The sequence below is a fragment of the Panthera tigris genome, chromosome A3 (genome assembly GCF_018350195.1).
Source record: "Panthera tigris isolate Pti1 chromosome A3, P.tigris_Pti1_mat1.1, whole genome shotgun sequence".
In the NCBI taxonomy this organism is placed as follows: Eukaryota; Metazoa; Chordata; class Mammalia; order Carnivora; family Felidae; genus Panthera; species Panthera tigris.
In genome coordinates, this window is record NC_056662.1 from 23030171 (window position 1) to 23052399 (window position 22229).

At 48.9% G+C, this 22229-nt stretch overlaps 1 protein-coding gene across 12 annotated transcripts in view; it reads right to left on the reverse strand.

The window, feature by feature from the left end:
• The window catches only part of EPB41L1 (erythrocyte membrane protein band 4.1 like 1), a 152530-nt gene that overhangs the window by 40770 nt on the left and 89531 nt on the right, over positions 1-22229 (reverse strand). For all 12 annotated transcript variants that reach the window (XM_042980487.1, XM_042980482.1, XM_042980484.1 and 9 more), the window contains 6 exons: positions 11918-12108; positions 10515-10679; positions 8464-8568; positions 7825-7867; positions 4217-4292; positions 1183-1401 (listed from right to left, as the gene is read on the reverse strand). In XM_042980487.1, the coding sequence (XP_042836421.1) occupies positions 1183-1401; positions 4217-4292; positions 7825-7867; positions 8464-8568; positions 10515-10679; positions 11918-12094 (785 nt within the window). In that variant the 5' untranslated portion in view covers positions 12095-12108. The remainder of the gene's footprint in view (positions 1-1182; positions 1402-4216; positions 4293-7824; positions 7868-8463; positions 8569-10514; positions 10680-11917; positions 12109-22229) is intronic.

The window sequence follows — 22229 nt, forward strand, 5'->3', positions numbered from 1 at the left end:
TCTCTGAGAGACGCACTTGCCACTCTGGACCTAGCACTCCATCACACTCCAATGGCCTTTCCTCCCCCTGTACACATTCCCTCCACATCCGGTCCTAGGCCTCCTCTCCAGATGCAGCCCCCTGGAGACAATTCACCTGATTCCTCCCATCCTCCTTAGCAATAAGGTAATATCACCATACCCCGCCCCCCCCCACACACACATACACAGCACTTCATGGCTTATAATGCGCTTCACATCATTTATCAAATTAGGTTCCCATAACAACCCTGGACTTGGAGCTCAAAGCACTTCCAGCTTAAAGGACCCTAGAGGCCATTTAGTTCTAGGTGATTCCCCCCAGGGGTGGTACCAACCTCACAGCAGCATTTGGAAATGGGGGAGGGGCATTTGGTTGTTAGATGACTAAGAAGGTGTTATGGGCATTTGATGCCTGTAGCCCAGGGATGCCAAACATCCTGCACAATGAATTCTCCTGCCCCAAATACCAACAGTTGAGACACACAGATAATCTAAATCCATACATGTGCAAGTGAAAGATGGGGCTGCTAAGTTAAACAGCCAGCTGCACAATGACCCATCTAGTTCACCATCATCTAACTCCTAGAACAAGGTGCTTTCCATTGCACAACTATTCAACCCCTAAAATCACAGAGAGCAACAGTTAAGTATGTGGCATGTCTGTAATGTGTGCCATTTAGTCCCCCAACACCACCACAAGGCAGCTTCTATTAGCACTCAAACTGAACAGATGAGGAAACTAAAGCATAGGGAAGTGAAGTGACCTGTCCAGATCCCCTGGCTAGAAAGTGGCACAGCGAGAACATGAACCCAGGCAGTCCAGCTTCGGAGTGCAAACTTTTGAACTTTACACCAAGACTGAGACATCAGGACACAGGAAAGTTTTGCTTATCTCCAGCTGGCAGATAAAGAGACTGATCCTCCGAGGCCACAGACAGGGAATTATCATACCCACAAGAAAAGCTTATGAACTTGAGGTCCCAAGAGGTCATTTATGGTCACACTGCTAGTTCCTACCATTCCCATTTGATAAAGTCCCAGTGGGATGAGATGATTTGCTCTCGGATACACCTCGAGTCAGGGGCAGAGCCAGGCGGGGTACTTACAGCGCAGCATCTGGGGCCCTAGCTAACGGCTGAGGAGCCAGGGGAGACCCCTCACCTGTACGTCTTGTGCAGCTCCATGATCCTCTCCTCCAGCTCCCGGGTCTGGTTGGGGGCAAAACGGAGCTCACTGACATAGTTGCCTACGTGCTCCTCAGCATCATAGTCACCCAGCTCAGCCTGCACAGCGTAGGAGCCCAGCAGGGCATGTGTGACGAAGGAGCAGGGCAGCCGGCCCGTGATGATGTCCGCCCGCAGCTGCAGGCACAGGTAGTATCTGGAGATAGGGGAGAGTGGCCATGGGCATGGGCCCCACCCCCTCCCTAGACACCCCCAGCACAGAGGCCCACCTGCCCATCAGAACCAAACTGATCAACACTCGGTTCAGCAGAAAAGGGATGCTCCTAGACACTGGCATTTCAGGCGCTGATACTTTGGGTGTGTCCTAAAAGGATGGTTTTGTACCATTTTGCGTGCCTTTAAATATTTTGTTAATTTCTAACTTCGAGGGACTTTTCCCTACTGTGGGAACATTAAATTTCTAACTTATTTTGAAGCTAAATACTCTGCTGGTTGACCATTTTTTAAATTTTATCTATTTTTAATCCTGCCATTAATATATTCTTATTGTGGAACAGATGTAAACTTTCTTGTTGTTTTGTCAATGTTTTTTTTAAATTTATTTTGAGAGAGGGGAGAGAATGCACGTGTGTGTGCAAGTGGGGGGAGGGGCAGAGATCCAGGAGAGAGAGAATCTCAAGCAGGCTCCATGCTGCCACCACTGAGCCCAACACGGGGTGTGATCTCACAAACCGTGAGATCATGACCTGAGCCGAAACCGAGAGTCAGATGCTTAACCGACTGAGCCACCCAAGTGCCCCTGCAGATGTACACTTTCAAGATAATTCTAAATTTCTTCTTGATGTCTATTCTCAGCCCTAATCCCCTCCCCCAGAGATCACCCCTATTATCTGTGTGGTGCTCTAGATTTTCTTCCTCTGTGGACATACAGAAATCCGCGTGTTTTGATTCATGGGTCTTTTTAACATGTACATGGTATCACATGATACATCTAATTCTACAGCTTGCTTTTTCAAACCCAACTACGTGCCCAGGGCCCTTCCCAGATCAGCACAAACGACCTGACCTCATTCATTTTAACTTCTGCACCGCATTCCACAGCCAGGACAAACCTGTTTGCCAATGTTTTCTCAAAACTTTTTATTTTGCCTCCAGCTGTAAGTGAATTGTCTAAAAACAAATTGTTTTAAAAGAAACATTTCCGACCATAAGGCTATGGTTTTTTATAACTTTATGCACACTTGGATGATTTTACAGTTTTTAGATCCATTTTAAACAATTTTTTTATTGCTTTTTCAGTTATTGCATTAAAAAAATGTTTCAGTTCATTCTCAGGCAGTGATGCCTCCTTGCCCATTTTGCCATGTTTCACCATTGTTTGCAATCATCTATTGCTTTTCCTTTTAAGTGGCTTTTACTCATATAATTTTTACTGCTCCATGACATTATTTTGCAGTCTGAACTGAAGCTCTGACACAAAGTATGTGCGGCCTCAGTGTGCACTCAGGGCCAAGGCATAGGCTCAGAATCAGTAGTAGCTCAAACATCACGGGCACCAAGTGTGGGCCTAAAGGCATTTTTGTTCAAGTCTAAAAATTAGAAAATCACTGCCACTCTGACCAATATTTCATTTCATTTTGTCATTCTGACCAGTTTATTTTGAGCCGGAATATTTTTTACTAAACCAGCTGCTACTACTATCCCATTCCCTGAGGTCTTCCATGCCAAGCAGGGCTAGTTTCTCTCCTGGTGTCCCCAGAAGCCCAATGCCCAGGGTCTGGCACAAAGAGGAGAGATATTAGCGGGTAAGACCAGAGGAATGGGGACTAAGCTGGTCTACAACCCTCAGCCCTCTTGGAAATGGAATTGAGACCTTGTTGCTGAATCTTGGTCCCAAGATGACCTCGGGGCTTAGAGCAGGGCTAACGAGGCCAAGACTTCAGGTCTGATCTATCCCAGGGACATCTGTATTATCTCCCAAGGCCACAGTTGGCATTGTGCCTGTGGCCCATTACTTGGCAAACAGGCAGCCAATATTAAGAAGAGACCCAATGGGAGAGAGAGGCTGGCTTAGTAGCCCCTCCTCTGCTCTAAGAATAACTCCAAGCCATCATCTTATTATTGTTGGGAGTATGGGGCCCAGCACATGGATAACACAACCCCAGGATATCATGAAGTGAGATATCATGAGTTCCTCTTTGGAAAGGGCTTAGATAAAGAGAAGGGTCTCTACCTGTTCTGATTCCAGAGGTGGGATGAACCCCCATAGAAGTTCTCATTCTGAAAAATGCTTTGTACCCCACTTCTAATCTTTAAGCCACGTGATCTACTGGCCCTGAGGCACAATGAGATTGTACATACAATCCATGTTCACTCCAGCAGCCCAGGCTTGCCTCCATGGGGCAGGGGGATCATGTCTCATTTGACCCTTACATGCCTGACATGTGCACAGGGCAGCACATGGGACCAAATCCCTATGGGCAAAGGCACCTGTGCTCTACTCCTGCCTTATCTCCAAAGTCAAAAATGGTGGTCCACCCAGAACATCAGCCTTCAGATGTGTTTGGCTTGTCCCATCCAGAGATGGCCTCTATCATGATTTTTAGAAGTTTGAATTAGCTGCTAACATTTGAAATTTGTGGATTTTCACTCTCAAATCTCTAGCTTCACTTCAACAGTTCCCACATGGCACTGATTTCTGGGGCTAACAGCAATTGTTTTAGATGGTGTGTGCCCTCTTGAATTTCAATTTCAATCAGTGAAATGGGTCCCAATGCTGCTTGGGATGCTTCCCTCTCTAAAGCTGAGGGTGCGCTACCACTGCCTACTGTGTTTGCATCACTTTTTCTTGCACTGAGTCAGCTTCTTTTGTTGATGCTGTCTGCCTGGACTTGCTACAGGCATCTCAGTTTGCAACTGCCACATCATCACTGCCCCATGTCTACCAGGGCCGGGTGCCTTTGTTCCTAATCACATGGCCAGCACACCCACCCCCTCTCTGCTGCCCTCACCTTGTGATGTCTTCTGTCAGCTGGGCAGGATCAGGGGGGTAGAACTTGACCGTGAAGGCAAAACTCCAGGGGCTGCCTAAGAGGAGAAGATAGGAGAACAATCAGAGAGGCCCCATCACCCCAGTGGGTGCCCCAGATGCATCACACTATGGGCAATTTCTCAAAATTTTCTCATATCTATAACTTCAGGACAATCTAATCAGGAAGACTGGAATATTATTCCCACTTGAAAGATGAGGAGACTGAAGCTCAGGTTGAAAGACTCGTGAAACAGCAATGGGAAGGAAGGTAGAAAGAAAGAAGAGCAGTGGTGCATGTCAATCCTACTGGGAATCACAAACATCACTTCAGGAAACCTTGCAGCAACTCCTATGAGAAAGTCTTATGATTATCTCCATTTTGCAAATGAAGACACTGAGGCCCAGTCCATAAAGTGGCCAGCCCAAGGTCACTCAGCTAAGAAACAGCAATGCTAGGGCTCAGACCCAATCCTCCTAGCTCCAGAGCCCATGCTCCCTCCTCCACATCAAAGTCTATACCATTGGATGTTAATGGGAAGAAAACAAATCATATCAAATGGGTTCCCTCACTGTGGACTTCTCAGAGCCCTCACTCTGCTGTTGTCAATTGCACCCCTCAAGAGGACATGCATTTAGGGGTTTCCCAAACTTATTTGACCTGCTGTGTCCATTTCTCATAGGGCATCCTGCCAGATTACTGTTCCTAGGAACCCCCTTCATAAGACTGCCCTGTGCCAGGTTGGCTCCACATCGGATGGCAGAACGGGGTTGTTAGCAAGACCTAAAAGGCAAGCATAACGAGCAGAAAGTAGCAAAGGGCTTTTCACGGGATAAATGTTAAACTCCACACTGAGATACAACCAATCAGTGGTACACAAATAGGCAGAGAGAGAAATAAAGGCTGAGGTTTTAGCTGGAAACAAGCTCCCCAAGCCAGGAAAAGGGATGACCACTTAAGAGAGAGGAGGCCTTGGAGGAAGGCTACTATCTAGAACAATGGGCAGCTCACTCCTGGGACAATGTGAGAAAGCAAGGCCCATCCAAGGTAGGACCATGGTCACAAAGGACTGGAGGCCATGCCATTACCACCATCCTTGTCCCTGTGATCCTCACCATCTTCCCCAAAAAGCTGTAATGTCTCCAGTGCTTACTAAGTCCCGGTCACTTTGCTTGCTTATCCATGCACATATAGGAGTTTGAGCTTCATAATGATCCTGAGGTAAATTTTTTTTTTAATTTTTTAATGTTTTATTTATTTTTGAAAGAAAGAGACAAATGGAGGGGGAGGGAGGAGGGGCAGAAAGGGGGACGGGGGGAAGGGCAGAAAGAGAGAGATACAGAATCTGAGCCAGGCTCCAGGCTCTGAGCTGTCAGCACAGAGCCTGATGCAGGGCTCTAACCCATGAACCGTGAGATAGTGACCTGAACCAAAGTCGGACGCTTAACCGACTGAGCCACCCAGGCGCCCTAAACTTTTGTTTTTATAGATGAAGATTCTAAGAGAGTAAGTCACTCTCCTAGGGTCACTGAGCTAGTCAGCGGTACAGAACTGGGATGTAAGCTCTAGTCACCTGACCCCGGAACCCACAGCTAAAGCGGCCTCAAGGAGAACAATCCCCGTCTCAGGAATAATAGTAGTAGCAGCAGTAGTAATAATAGTAATAACGACAGATAATATGTACTAGATGCTTCTAGGTGCAGGCACCATTCCAGGTGTTGTACACATGATAGCTCATTTACCCTGCACAACAACCCTAAAGATAAGTCCTATCATTATCCCCGCTTTACAGGTGAGGAGACTGAGGCACAGAACAACTGAATAACACAAGAAGTGGTGTTGAAGTCGGGATTCAAATCCAGTCAGTCTGGCTTCCAGTGTCTGTCTTTCAAACATCACACCAAACTACCTCAGGGAAGCACCTACTATGTGCCAGGTGCTGTCCACATGTAACCGACACCTCGCCTTGTGAGGCATGAACCCTAATCCACTTGCCAAGGAGAGACAGAAGCCCAGAGAGGTACCCAGAGAGATTTTAGGAGGAAATATACCCAGCTCTGAAGCCCAAGACACAAGGACCCACGGTGCTGCTTTCAGGAGGCTGAGGGGCTGAGCAAGAAAATGGTGGGGCGCCTCACTGGCTCGGTCAGTGGAACATGAGACTCTCGATCTCAGGTTTGTGGGTTCAAACCCCACATTGGGTGTAGGGATTACTTAAAAATCTTAAAAAAAAATTGTTCTATGAGGGCCCCAGAAGGCAGAACAAAGATGAATGGGTAGAAGTCCCAGGGGTAGGGATGGAGACTCTGGCTCTACCGAAGGAGGCAGAACTGCTCCTCCATGACCTGAGATGGTCACAAGCAGCAGCCATTCACGAGGCCTGGGCCGTGCTGGCCGGGGCTGCAGAGACAGGGGACCGACTGACTCCCTGCTCTGGGGAAAGATGCTGAGCTCCAACGATTCTGTCTTCTGCCTCTCCTTTCCAAGCTCCCGGTCCTCCTCAAACACTGCACACTTGGCTGCATGTACGTGTTCCAATTCTTGCAGGCATGAGAGGCAGGCCTCCCAGCTAGGTTGGGACTCCTAGGGACAGCCCGAAGCCCAGGCCTAGGACCCTGTCAGCCCCAGAGGAGCATGCTTCGTCTGTGTGCCTGCCTCTTTGTCTTCAACTGACAGGAGCCTACAGGAAGAATCCCTCCAGCCCCTCCCGGAGAGTCAGCTGGCATCCCTGGGCCCAGCTGCCTGCTGTCATGGCAACAGGCTCTGCTTTCCAGCCCCGGGGACCAGGGAGTCCAAGCACAGCCAAGGGGGAGGAGCTCCCAGTGGAGGCATCTCTGCTTCTAGGCTCCAGGTCTCCACCTACTGCGTGCCCCCTGGCTGAGCACCTACTTCCTCCCTTCTGCCATTAGAAGGTTGCTCCACCCCTCCCAATATGCCCTTCCTCTCTGAGCCAGAAAGGACAGTTTGTCTCTTCGCCCCAGGCCTTGAAAAGAGAGCAGGATGGTGTTGGGAGGCCAGGGCTAAAGACCTGGATTGGCCAATAGTTCACTCTGCGACCTTAGGTAAGCAACTGCCTCTCTCTGGGCCTCAGTCATCTATCATTAAATACAGAAGATGGCCCAGACCAGGGCAGGCCTAGCTTTTCCCTAACATATTAACTCCCATCAGTTGGCCGTGGTCTGCAGTGTTGTGTGGATGAGGATTGAGGATTCTGAGCTGAGTCAAGGGTCACCAATCATAGAAGTTTACACCAGCCTTGGACAGGAGGGAAGCTGTTTTCAGGCCATCAATGTGTCCCCTTATCCTAGATGATTCTGCAGGTCCCTTCTAGGCCTATCACCCTGAATGCATCTATGATTCTTCTGCTAACCTGCTGTGCAACTCTAGATGGTCATTTCTCTTGTGCCTGCCTCGGGTTTTCATTTATAAGGCAATGCCGGGCCTTCCCAAGATGTGCTGTGCAGCACAAATGAACTCATGGTTCCGGATCCTTTTCTCCAAGTAGGAGAGAGCAGCACAGCTGGAGTCCCTGCTGCCTAGAGACCCCACCCGCCCTTCCACAACATCCCCAACCATGATAAGCCACTCACTCCGAATCTGCTTTTTGATTTCCTTGGAGGGGTCCAGCCAGTTCTGAAAGAGAAGATAGGGTTCTTTAGAGAGAAGATGGGGGAGAGGGCCAGACAGGGCTAGGAGAGAGAGACATCCCGAAATAGCCTGTTAGCACCCTGGTGGGGAACACCCTTCCCGGACTGAGCAGTCTGGGCCCTTTGGAGCTGCAAAGTCAGGGAACAAGATCTCCATTCACCACCGGGCTTGGGACCCTGGATCCATGGCTGGCGTTGCTCTGAGGCAGCAGGGTGGGCAGGTCCCTGCAGCTGCAGTGGGACAGGTGGAAAGGAAGAAAACTCAGATAGGAGCCTCCCAAGGTGGGGAAGAGGTGCTGGGGTAAGTGTCTCAGGTCCCCCAGGAAGCCAGGCCATGGCTCTCCAGGTATGCATCTGGGGGGTCACTTGCAGGTCCCTAAGAAAGGACTTGGTGGGAGGGGTAGAGACAGAGAACTGAGGCAGAAAGGGCTGGCTGAACCTTGGGTGCATGCAAACGGAAGGCACTTAATGAGAAGCTAAGGACTGATGGAAGGAGTGGGATGCAGGCAGGACTATGGGGGCCTAAAAGAAGAGGTCTCCACCCCCACCCCCGCACAGCACCCTGCTTGCCAGCACAGGTACCTTCTGGCTATCAGCGTCACAAAAGGTCAGGCCGAAGTAGTCCTTCTCCAGGAGGTTGAGGTGCTCACAGACCAGGTCAAACAGCACCTGGCCCCGGCCATGTTTCTGAAGAAGAGAGCAGAGTCGCCATGAGGCCAGGACACACCTCAAGGGGGGGTCCCACCAGGGCAGGCTTGGAAACCCCAAGAGCCTTCCGGCATCTGAAGACGATCTCAGCACTCCCACCACCCATTTAACTCTGCTCCCCGAGTCCTACTGGATCCTGTGACACTAACGCCCAGCTCACCAACTGCCTTCTTCCAAGCCCTGCTGGGTTTCTCCTAGACCTCAGGCTGGCTTTGGGGAGTGGGGGTGGGGGTGACTGATTCCTCTTCCTTTGAGATTAAGAGAAGGAGGCTAACTTTGACCCAAGGAACAGAAAAGCCAAAAGTCCAAGCTGTGGTTGTAAGAGGAAGAGAAAAACCACCTGAAATACAAGGGACACAGGCAGGGGAGAAGGGAAGGGTCTAGGACTCAGGGTCACAGTGTGACTCTCCTTCCCTGACCCTCCCCTTACACTAAGTCTGAGTGACATCCAGGGCAGCCCAGCCTGGAATGCCACCCTCTACCCAGGCAGCAAGTAAGGTTTTTATAGGGGCTCCCGGGGCCTACAGCAGCCTCAGCTGGGAGCAGCAAGATTAGAGCCACCTCCTCCCACACTCCCACACAGCCAGGCTCAGTACCTCGCTGAACCACTGTCTGGGCCTGAGGATTCAGCAGGACAAAGCCCAGAACCTGGCTGGGTACTCCAAACCCACAGATGAGCACCAGTAAAAGGATTACAGGCTGGGAGAACATGAATCAGTCACTATTCAAAGAGGGAGGGGACTCCAGAGAGAGGGTGAGGTCCCTGAACTGTCTGGCTAGGTCACTAGGGGACTGGGACTGGGCCTAACTCTGGAGAGTAGTTTGGGGAAGCTAAGGGATTCCTGAGTCTGGAAGAGTCCTTCAGATAGAATGGACCTGGCCTCAGCCAAACCCTCCATGCCCTCCTGGGACAAGCTGAAACTGCATCTTGGGCCAGTGTGGGTAGGAGAGAACAGGCGGAATATATCCCTTTCTTTTGCCCAGGAATAGGCAAGATGTTCACCTTGTAATCCTTCTATAGAAGAAATAAACATTAAACAAACAAACAAATAAATACAAAACAACCCTGCAGAGAAGAGGGACCCAGTCTATCAGGGCCCAGAAATAAGCCATGTCCCTTAAGACCGGGGGCACTGGACAGAAAGGGAGGTGGTTCCTGTAACTCTCAGCAGTAAGGCCACTCTCTGGACTCTTTCATACACATGGAGAGAGCCAGGAATAGTGCCCAGACTGGAGTGGACCCTCTAAGGGGATGAGTGAGAGCTCAGAATTAGGATGGGAGTCCTAGCCTATACAGGAAAGGGAGATGACAAATGTGGGGCCAGGAAGGCTGATCCCAGACAGGAGGTGTCTGCCCCACCCACCCACTGTGGGACAGGATCATGCCACACAGTTTCTACACGGCCTAGGTGAGGAAGTCCTTCTATGGGCAGCCTCTCCATGTCTGGGGGACACCTATACCACGGAACCTTCAAGTGACCAGTCTGTCCTGGTGCCCTGGAGAGGGGCATTCACAAAGGAAGACCCCTCCCTCCACCCAATAAAAACATAAAAATGACTCTAGTTGAAACACCAGTGTCTGCTAGGTGAGACTGAAGAGCCCAGTCCACAGGCCTACTGGCCCTTGGATGGGGACTCCTTGCCAAAGTACAGCCCCTCCCCGCCACCCACAGAGCTGTTTTCTGGCGCCAGCCCTGTGCCTCGTCTAATTCTATTTGCAATTGTAACGGCCCTCTCTGGGCCTCGGTGCCACCATCTGTACAAAGGAGGGCTGGCCAGGTCATCTCTCCAGGATGCTGCAGTCGGTCCAGGACTCCATGAAGAATGGATGCTCTGTGGCTTGGCCCAGGCTGAGGGCACACAGAAGCTTGCCCTGGCTCTGGGGCCAGTCGGCTGGGGTAGGGCATGTGGTGTGTGCTCCCTACCTCCACCTCACACTCGTACTCAGAGGCATCAAGCAGGGTGACTCGGCAGATGGCACTCTTGTACTTCTTGGCAATCTTCTGGGGTGATTTCTGGGCTCTGCTGGGCGTGGTCCTCTCTGACAGGCCATCAGCCTCCCCATAGCCCTTCTCCTCCATGTCTAGGCTCTGTAGGTCCAACCAGGGGAAAAGTCTGGTCAGTGAGCTTGAGACCACAGCCTTTCATCCAAAAGAGACACAATAACAATGCAGCAGCTGGGGCTAAGATGGCCCCCAAAATGAGAGCCACTGGCCTCCAAGACCCCCAGGGTGGCCAGTAGCTATGGCAGGTATACGCAGGAGGAGAGCCAGAGCTACTATATGCAACAGAGTAGGCTCATGGAAGGGGTCCACTTCTTCGGGTGGAGGGAGGCATCCCACAGAACCAAAGCCGGTGACCAGGGCTGCCCTATCTCCCTAAAATAGCATGTGAGTTATCAGAGCATCCATCTGGCCTCCTCCTTATCAGACTGTCACTGGTCTAGCATGAGGCTGAGAGCTTATGGACTGACCTAATGGAGGGAAGGGCCTGCCAGCCAGGCCTAACTGCCACCAATGCCCTCAATGACCTTGGCCAACTTCCTACCCTCTTGGCCTGTTGTGAATGAAGGGGGGTGTGAATTCGACAGCTAGGTGATTCAGTAGGTCCCCTGTCCCTTCAGGGTAATGGATTTTGCTCTGGGGTTATACTGGGCTTGCCAGGCTAGAATGGACAGGTTCAGAGAATAGGAAAATAAGGTTGAAAGAACACAAGTTTTGGAAATCAGATCTAGGTTTTACGTCCACCCATCACCCAGCAACATGACCTTGAGTAACTCACATCATCTGCTGAGCCACTATTTCCCCAAGTGTAAAATATGACAATTAATATTATTCTCTTAGGGGTGTCTGGCTGGCTCAATCGGTAGAGCATATGACTCTTGATCTCAGAGTCATGAGTTCAAGCCCCATGTTGGGTGTAGTGCTAACTTAATTAAAATATATGTATTATATGTGTGTGTGTATATATGTATGTGTGTATATATATATATGTATGTATATATATATGTATATGTATGTGTGTGTATATATATATCCGTGCGTGTGTGTATATATATATATGTATGTGAATATATATATGTATGTGTGTGTATATGTATATGTATATGTATATGTATATGTATATGTATATGTTTATGTATATATGTATATACATGCTCTGTAGGTTTGGGAGAATTAAATAAAAGTGAACACGATGCCCCTAGCACAGTGCTTGGAACGTAGCGGGTCAGTAATAAATCTCAGTTTCCTTCTTCCCTCCCCACTAAGAACTGGCTCTGGATTCCTGTTAGGCAGGAAGAGGGATACCCATGCTCTCAGGCACACACCTGTTCAGCAGGCTGAGTGTCCTGCTGGGGCGGGTGCTTCTCATTGGAGTTGGCCTCGGGGTGGCCGTGGCCTGCAGGGGTCACAGGGGTGGTCGCCGCAGCGGCTGCCTCAGGCTGCTGTGGGGTCTCCTCCTGAGCCTTCTTCACCTCAGAATCCGGGCCTGTCTCTGTTGTCATGGTGACCAGCACACCTGCATTTGCATGAAGGAGAGCACATGACAGGGGAAAGGGGCAGCGATGGTGTGACAGAATAGAGAGAGGGGGACAGGAACCACATGCAGAGAAAGACAGATGGAGACAAATGGACAAAGAGCCACAGAGAGAAGGAAGGAGGGAGGCAGGAAGAGACAGAGGAAGTGGGGATGGGAAGAGAGCAGAAGTCAGGGGTTACTGGCCGCAGCTGAGGTCACAGACCCCCTCCCACTCTAGCGACCATATAGCTCCTCAGGGACTCCTCCTGTCTCTTGGCCCAGTTCTGGAAGGGGGCCCTTCTTCAGGGCAATGAAGAGTCTCTCCAGGGAACCCCGCTCTGCCAAGAGCACAAAGGCTAGTCAGTGACCCCCTCCAGGCAGGCCCTCGGCCAGGCTGTCTCTCCAACAGGAGCACCTGGCACACAGTAGCCTCTCAATAAACGGTGGATAAACTGAACTCAACCAAAAGAGCCCTGGGCTCCAGGCCCTTCCAGCACGGACTCTGAGCAAGGCTCTTCATGCCCCAAGCCTCAATAATTCCTACACCACTCTCTCCACAGGGATGTTGACAGAATGGATCTCAAGGATAAGATAGGAGGGCACTATTACAAAAACACATAGCCCTGATGATGTAAAAGTCAGGAGAACTGAGCACAGGCCCCAGGTCTGCCACAAACGGGGCAGTCACTTCATCTTACTAGGACTCACCCAAAAAGCAAAGGACTTAAAGAAATTATCTCTGAGGCAAGGCTACTCTTACCCTTTTCCCCTTGGAGCAGGAAATGAGATTTCAGAGAATCAGGGACCTATTGCCCAGCTATTCTGTTAGAAAAAGCAAACTGCAAGGAGAGGAAAAGAGAAAGAACGGCATGGTCCCATTTTTATATTAAAAAAAAAAAAAACAACAATAACCTCAACAATACCTCTTTTTGTTTATATACATGTAGTGAAAGATCTGAAAGGATACTGACCAAAATGTTAAGACAGGTTAATAATTGAGAAATGGATAAAGGAAAAAGTGGGAGTTCCACAGGGTGGGATAAAAAAGAGAACTTCATTTTTTACATTATGTGCTTTGGAATTCTTGTATAATTTTAAACATACATATATTTTTAACTCACAAATTGGGTTTTTTTTTAATGTGGCAAAAGCACCTATTCCTGACCCCAATCAGAGTGGATCCTCAAAAAAAAAAAAGTTTGAGCCAAAACCCGAGGAACAGAGAAATGGGCAGTAACCCTCACCCTTGAGTCTAGAGCCTCCCTCTAATTCCATTATATTAAATGAGAAAGATTCAGATTACACCTGGCAGGTCTCTTCCCAAACCCATCCACCATGGGAGGGCTCCAATGAGCAGAGAGACAGACGGACATTGGCCCTACCTTGTGCTATGCACATGCTCTAAGCCCTTACCCCACACTCCCTTCTTCTCCTTCAGCTTCTCTCCCAACATTCAGAAAGCATCAGCCCAGCCCAAAGCAAAGGGTATTGGACAGAAAGCCAGGGGCCCTGCGTGCCCCACTAGGCCAGACAAGAGCTCTAGGGCCCTGAACAGGTCACACTTTATAAGCTATAACTAGTAGCACAAATGAAAGGGTTTGTTGTTACTGATGCTGCTATTAAGAAGTAAGATGAGGAGGAAGGGAAGGCCTTGGTCACACTGTCTCATCCCCACCCAGAAATGCTTTCCACTCATGTCATTACCCTGGGCTTTGTGGCTCACCTTAAAGCCACAGTTAAATAAAGGCTCTCTGTCACTTATGTGACACCGAGTGTCAACTCTGTGTCAGGACACAAAGTAATAGAAGCAGCTCCAGGAGAGCTCATGGCATCATAGGGTCAGAATAAGACTTGTCTGCTTGGGTCTAGATCTCTTCTAGACCTGCACTTGAGGATATCAGCCATTATGCTAGGTAAGGTCTGTAAGAAGAACCCTTAAAATAAATTTACTACTTAATTTTGCATTAAAAAAAATCTACAAGGGTTCCTGGGTGGCTCAGTCAGTCAAGTGTCTGACTTTGGCTCAGGTCATGATCCCACAGTTCGAGAGTTCGAGCCCTGTGTCAGGCTCTGTGCTGACAGCTCAGAGCCTGGAGCCTGCTTCGGACTCTGTGTCTCCTTCTCTCTCTGTTCCTCTCCCGCTGGCACTCCGCCTCTCTCTCTCTCTCTCTCTCTCTCAAAAGTAAGTAAAGATTTTTAAAAAATCTACAGACTAAGCTGTAGGCTTTCTGCTGTGAGAAGCAGATTCCACATGACCTTCATAGGCCCAGGCAGTCCAGAGGCTCTGGCGCATCTACTCCTCCCCTCCACTTCAGTCTGGTTTCAGACTGTACTCCCTGAACCTTCTCGGGACCTGCATCAAACAGCCAGGACAGCAGTCTTAGATAAATATCTGAGCTCTTCCCCTGCCCAGCTCTCCAGCACGACCTGCTGGCTGGGAATGCCTGGTGCTAACAGCACCACACATGAGAGGAGGAGGAAGTCTTTCAATCTCTTCTTTTCCAGGTGAGATTCAGACAGCAAAAGAGACTTGAATGACTGACAGGCAGACAGATCTTCCCTGGTCCCTCCCACCCACTCTCCTTCCCATCCAGCCTCCTGTCTCTCCAGATCCGAGCGCTGCGGCCATTATTCTTCCCACCTCACTCTGCTGCCTCAAGCAAACTTGAACAGAATCAACTGGAAGGAGAAAGCACTCTAGCCCAGGCTGGGAGCCAAACAGGTGGCATGAGCCCCAACAACAACCCCACAGCCTAGGCCTGGTTAGATAAATGATGGCTCATGCTTTCTACAGAGTAAAAAAAAGATGATGTAAAAGATCATGGAAATGTCTGAATGACAAGCTTGATCCACAGCAGCTTGTACAGATTGACCCTATTTTGATGAATACATCTATATAGATGCAGAATATTCAACAAAGTATTAATTATAGTTGTTTCTAGATGCCAGGAATACAGATTATTTTTCCTTCTTTCTGTTTAACTGTGATTCTCAATTTTTCTATTACACTTGGATATTTCTTGATTTAAAAAAAAATTAGAGGTTAAAAAATAAAATATTCCAATGCATGGGGCTTGGTATGACAAGATGAGAAGAAGACAAAGTCTGCTTAAACTTAAAATTTTTATGAATTTAAAAGAAAAGTAACATTATTATTATTATTATTATTATTATTATTATTTAAGCCTATGATGAGATCCTTCTTTATTTGACAAGTCCAAGGATAACAGCATGGTTCTCTCACTAGGCCACAGAAAGCAAGCCAGGAACCTGGCCTTGGCTTCTGCCAAGGCCAGTCACGTGGGCACAGTTCTGCCCAGACCCAGGCCAGCAGAGACTACGGGAGCCCTCTGGGCACTGCGGGGGGCCCCAGGGGAAGCACGTGCTGGTTCCTTGGATCTCACTGCAACACGGGAGTGTGATGCTCACCCAGAAAATGGCTAAACACCCAGGCAGGATGTGATTTAGATTTATTGGTGTATGTGTCAGCCTCTAGAAGATTCTGGGGAGTTGGCAATTGGGAGTATGACCTAGAGTACCCAAAAAAAGGCTTACAGGGTAGGGAGTGGAGTTAGGTTTTGCAAAAAGGGAGAACTATGGGTATGGCAGGGAGGGCACTTGGGCTGAGTCACCAAGTGGGCAAATGTCCAGAGATGGGGAACAAGGAGGGCTGTGCGGAGGACAGAGAGGAGGCTTTGACATCCTGACACCTCAGAACAAGAAGCCTACAAAAGGTGAGCTCCAAACAGCCTGGCAGGTGGAACAGGTTGGAGATGGGGAGAAGTGAGGGAACTGGGGGGTGCGGCAGGCAGCCTTGCAAGAGTCGTAAGCATTACTCTGATGGAAAGGGCAAGACTCCCACCACTAAGCACCGCTGCAGGCCAGGCCCAGGGTCAGGGATTCAACACACCATCATCTCATGGACACCCCACAGGATACCAGCGCAGGGGGCAGACTTAGATCAGACCTGAAGCCTGGCTCCACCACTGGCTCACTCTGTGACCATGGGCAAGTGACTTCAATGCTCTGAGCCTCAGTCGCCTCATCCGTAAAATGGAGATACTCCTCCCTCCCTCTGAGAGTGGTGGTAGAGATTCAGGAAACTAACCAAGACAGAGCAATGAGCATGGTGTGTCCCCAATAAAACAACCCTGAGAGGGTCTATAATCACCAACAGTAATGAGAAACAGGGAGTAGTCTGAGAACCAGGAGTTCAGAAGTACCAGCCCAGGGGCACCTGGGTGGTTCAGTCGGTTAAGGGTCCGACTTAGGCTCAGTTCATGATCTTACAGTCCATGGGTTTGAGCCCCACGTCTGGCTCTGTGCTGACAGCTCCGAGCCTGGAGCCGGCTTCGGATTCTGTGTCTCCCTCTCTTTCTGCCCCTTCCCCACTCATGCTATTTCTCTCAAAAATAAACAAACATTAAAAAAAAAAAAAGAGAGAGAAAGAAGTGCCACCCCAGAACGGATAGAGAAAGATATGTTGTAAGAAACAGAGAACAGGTGCACCTGGGTGGCTCAGTCAGCTAAGCATTCCACTTCGGTTCAGGTCATGACCTCACAGCTCGTGGGATCGAGCCCCGCATCGGGCTCTGTGCTGACAGCTCAGAGCCTGGAGCCTGCTTTGGATTCTGTGCCTCTCTCTCTCTCTCAAAATTAAATAAACATGAAAGACAGAAAGAAAGGAAGAAAGGAAGAAAGGAAGAAAGGAAGAAAGAAAGGAAGAAAGGAAGAAAGGAAGAAAGAAAGAAAGAAAGAAAGAAAGAAAGGCCAGAAAGTCCAGACTGATGGCACTAACATATGAAAACCCAATCAATGCACAGCATTCGAAGGGAGAAAGGCCAGCCAGAGAAGTAAATGCTGATGGTACCCACACCAGTCCCGTCTGGAGGAAAGGGGCACAGCCCAATCTGAGGCAAGTCCAGAAGGCTGGCAGCATTTGATACTCTTTAACGTTGCTGCCAATGGCTGGCTCCCCTGGCTCCCCCTCCAGGGGCACTATGGCTTTCCATCTGGGTGGCCTGCTAGGAGAGGACATCCTAGCCCAGGCAAGGCAATATCCACTTGGCCTGTAATTGTACCAACTCATTAAAAATGAACCAGCCAGTTTATACATCAGACCCTACAGCCAAGGTTAGAGTGAATCAGCATCTCTGAATCCAGTAACTTGGATTTGTTCTTTTTTTCCAATCCCCACAGGCATAGCACAGGCCCAAGCCACTGGCAACCCATGGCTGCCTAGCCTCCTTCACGGACTCTCTGTGGCCACTTGGGCCCCTCTAGGGTTTATTCTCTTCAGAACAGCCACAGGGATCTTTTGTAAACTCCATCTGGATGGCGTCCTCATTTTTTAAAAATTCAAGTTATAGTTGACACACCACATTACCTTCATTTCCCAATATAGTGAATGGACAACTATATGTCACTATGCTCCCCACGGGTGTAGCTACCATCAGGCATCATACAACACTATTAAGACACCATTGACTGTATTTCCTATGCTGTCCATTTTCTTGGAGACCCTCCTTAAAACCTTCAATGAGTTACTATCAAAATAAAATACAAGCTTCTTATCAAAGTTAAAGGTCCCTGCTTATGGCCGCTGCATCAGCTCCACCATCGCTATGAGCCTGTCATACTTTCTGTCTGCTCCTCAACCACAAGAGGCTAGCCCCTGCTGTGGGGCTTTGCCCACACAGACAGTGGGCTTGTCCCATCTCTTGGCATGGCAGCTCTCATCCTTAAGACCTCAATCCATGCACCTCTTGACCTCTCTAAGTAGGTCTTTCCCCCCACCCCTTTTTTTTTTTTTTTTTTTTTTTTTTTGGTGAGAGCATGCTGGATATGGGGCTTGGTTTTATTTTATGTTGGTTTTGCCATTTTTACCATTTTTAAGTGTAACTATTCCATGATGTGAATTAGTCACAACCTTGTGCAACAATCAATTGCCACTATCTGTTTCCAAAATTTTTCATTACCCCAAACAGAAACGCTGGGCTGATTAAGCAACCATGCCAGTTGGGTGGTTTTGGTATTTTTTTTTTCCACAGCAACTATCACAAATGAAACGTATTTCTTTTTACTTGTTTCTATTCCTCTAGAACATCAACTCCATAAAAACAAAACTTTATCTGACTCATTTGCCATTATCCCCAGGACTGAGTGTAATTCTTGGTAAATACCAACAAAGCTAACATTTACAGAGTTTGCCATTTGCCAGGCACCAGCCTAAACACTTTATATCAATTGAACTCTTTTAACCTTCACAATAACCTATAATAAGTACTTTTATTATCTCTATTTTATAAAAGAAGAAACTGGAGCACTGAGAAGTTAAGAAACTTGCCCAAGATCATACACTAGTGCATGGCAGTACCAGAAGTGAAACCCAGGGGGTCTGGTGTCAGAAGGATGGGTAGATGGACAAGTGGGTGATGGGTGGGTAAAACACCAACAAGACAAGTTTTAAGTCTACTCAACTGAGGACAGAGACCTGGGTTGCATTCACCTCGGGAGTCTTTGTGGCTACCAGCCAGCCAGCCTGTCCTGATGACTTATCAGACATTAAGCACCTGACTTTTCCATCCAAACTCCTGATACTATCATCCTTATTTTACTGATGAGGACACACAGACCCAAAGAGGTATGCTGATTTGCCCAAGGTCATAGGATTGTGCCAAGTCTCTCTGACTCCCAAGTCCCTCCCACTCCATGGCATTTTAGCAGCCTCAGGAGGCCTGTACTAATTTCTCCAAAGGGTGAGTCTGGCTAAGGAAAAACTTCCCAAGAGTGAAAGACAAATATACTGGGAAGAGCTGAGTTCAGAGTCAGGACCACTGTGTCTTGCTTCAGTTCTGCCACTTCCTATCTGAAGGGTCTTGGGCAAGTCACTTCCCCCTTGTAAACATCAGCTTCCTCATCTGCCAAACAGGGATGAGAACCCCTGTCCCCGCACTTCAGAGTACAGCCATGTAGACAAAGGACATCACAGACAACCAAGGACTTTCAGATACAAAAGTTAAAGTCATATATTTTAGGAAGAGTATATTATAGATGCTGATGATATATACCAGAAGGATGCCTTTGCATGCATGTGCACAGCAGTGGAATATCATGAGGGTACATACAGCCATGTGTGTCTATGGTCACGACAATTACTCCCTAGCCAGTAAGGCTCTCTTCTAAATCTTGCACACCTGTGACTTTTGCCCAGGCAGTCTTGGGAATTCCGAACCAGGTAGGAACTAATAGAAGGAAGGAGAAAGAAGAAAGAGAAAGAGAGAGAGATGGACAGGGTGTGAAAGACACCAAAACATCAAGAGAATGCCAGGCAGCAAGTGAGACTTCTGTTTTGAATGATGTTTTCAAAAATCACAGTTACCGAGATAACTTCTTTCTTTTGGGGAACTCAGGGGGCACATCTCTCCCATCCCCTTCCAACCACGTCTCCTGAGCTGTTGCACCTCCAGGTCTATGCCTTGCTCAAAGAAGCGGGAGGCTGACACCTAGGACTGAGCTTCCTTGCCTGCTGACTTCTGGTTGGGTTTGGCCAATGGGAGGCATGAGTTAAAGGCCAATGGGAAGTTGGGGAACATCTTCCCAATTTCCCTCCCTGTGGTTCTGGCAGTGGCTGAGCCCTCTGTGTCAGCAACTTGTACAGGTCCAGCCATCACTGATTTCTGGTAATACTGTTCCCTTCCTCTGCTCATTCAGGCAGAATGGTGAAAACAGCTTCTGCCACTGTTATTTTGTGGGTACCCTTGTGGATTCCCTTAACCCTGCCCACACCTTTATTCACAACTCCTTAGTGTAAGCATCTGAGTGGAATTCTGTTTTCTGCCAGAATCTGACTGACAACACTTCCCGACACTAAACAAACACATGAATTAGAGAGGGAGGGGAGGAGAAATCGGGAAAAGGCAGAATCATCTAGTGGTCAGGGATAAAATGGGAGACAAGGAGAACCTAAACAGGTCTCTTAACCTCTCTGTGCCTCAGTGTCTTCATCTGTAAAATTCATGATGATGCCTATTTCACACGGTTACTATGAAAATTGAACCAGATCATGCCCATAAAGCACTCAACACATGCCAAAACCCACAGTTAGTACTCAAGAAATAGTAGATATTCTCACCTTGAGCATTAAGCCAGAAGGCTAAAGTGTGAACAATAGCACTCCCTTAGAGAAGGAATTACACACTTCTCTCTTTCGGCTTTTTAGGGGGTTTTTCTGGGTCTCACAATTTTTCCCCTATGAACATGTATTACTTTTGGAGTCAGAAGAGAAAAAGAAAAGAATTAAAAGAAAAGAGACAGGGAGTACGAGCCTATTAAGACTTACTCTTTCCCCTCTAGAGATGATGTTCCTTCCTACAGGGATTTCCCCAGCACAGAGCATTCACTTCCCAGAGTGACAACCTCTGGGTGGACGTGAACGAAATGCCTCCCTGCCGCGAGGGAGGAGGGCGCAGGCTGAGACAGCTGCCTCTGGGGCCCTGTGTAGCCTCCCGGCCAAGGCTCAGGAGCCCCCGACAGAGGCTGTGGGGTTAAAACAGGAGCTGGGCCTGCAGTCGTTCATTCGGTAGCGGGGAGATGGCAGTCTGTCAGAGGCTTGCGGTGCCCGTGGGCACCGCATTAAACAAAACCAAGCAACGTGAAGAGGCTGCCACCCGTCAGCACTGGCTTCTTGCCCAAAGGGTTCATGTGCCACCGCGGAGCCACAGGCTGAATGTGCAGTTGTGGGCTGGGGACCGCATGATATGCCCAGGACTGCAGAGTAACGGCATCAGAAAAGAGAAATGCCTCCTGCCTGGACCACACTGATGACTGCAGAGGCAGACAGAGACCTCCCCGTAGCGGGTCTTCCTCTGAAAGCCAGGCGATGAGCTGGCCGCCTTCCAGGCTTTGTCTCATTTTGAGCTGCACAAGGGCCACACAGGGCAGATGGGCTCATTCCCCAGGCTGCGTTGGCCGGCCAAGGTCACAAAGCTAGTCAGTTCAAGTAGAGCCAGCACTAGGACCCAGATCTGCTGGCTGACGGTCTCGTGCTCTTCCCCCTCAATCCTGCCACATCCCACAACCTCCAACTTACTGTCAACCATGTAACCAAAGCTACCGTTGCTCTGGATGTAGAAATAATAACAGCAGTACCAACCCCTCCCACACGTGGGGTGGTTTACAATTTAAAGAATCCCTTTATAATCATCATTTCACTTGGACCTCACCGATCAGCAGCTGGTGAGAGGGAACATGGAACAGCAGTTATGAGCAGGCTTTGGACCAGAGTTTGAATCCTGGCTTGAGGACCTTGGGCAAGTTACTTAACCTCACTGAGAGCCAGTTTGAGCATGCAAAATGAGAATAACATCCCCGATGCCTCAAAAGCATTTAGTGTGAAAGAAATGAGAGAATGCATATGAAGCTCGCCCTGGCACCATGTTGTCACACAGCACTCAGTAAGTGGCAACAGTGGCTCTCGTCAGTAAGGTTGTCACTACCACATCGATGGGCAAAGTGAGGTCCAAAGAAGGCAAAGAACTTGTCCAAGGACACTCAAGGTGTGAGTGACAGCATGACCCAGGCAGCAGCTTGTAGCATCCAAAGAGAATTTGGAAGTTCCACAAGTGAGCTTCATAGTGGGTCAGTGACAGAAGGGGGTTTCCCTGGGATATCCCCACCCTTTGAGCAGGCCAGTCCTCAGTATCCTTGTCCCCCAGGCTCTGCTGAGAAGCAGGGGTGGTGGGGTGGGTGCAGACCTGTAGACCTCCCCAGGCAGCCCTCATGGCCTCACAGTTTCTGACTCCTTCTTTCACTTCATTTTCTCTAATTGTTCAAATACTCTTAGAGTTCATTGTCAGCATTATTTAGAATAGAGTAAAATTGGGAATAACTTTAAATGTCCATCAACAGGGCACTGGCCAAAGTAACTAGGATACACCCATTTTTAACAAATGAGTTACAGGGGCACCTGGGTGGCTTAGTCGGTTAGGCATCCGACTTCGTCTCAGGTCATGATCTCACAGCTCATGGGTTCAAGCCCCGTGTCGAGCTCTGTGCTGACAGCTCGGAGCCTGGAGCCTGCTTCGGATGCTGTGTCTCCCTCTCTCTGCCCCTCCCCCACT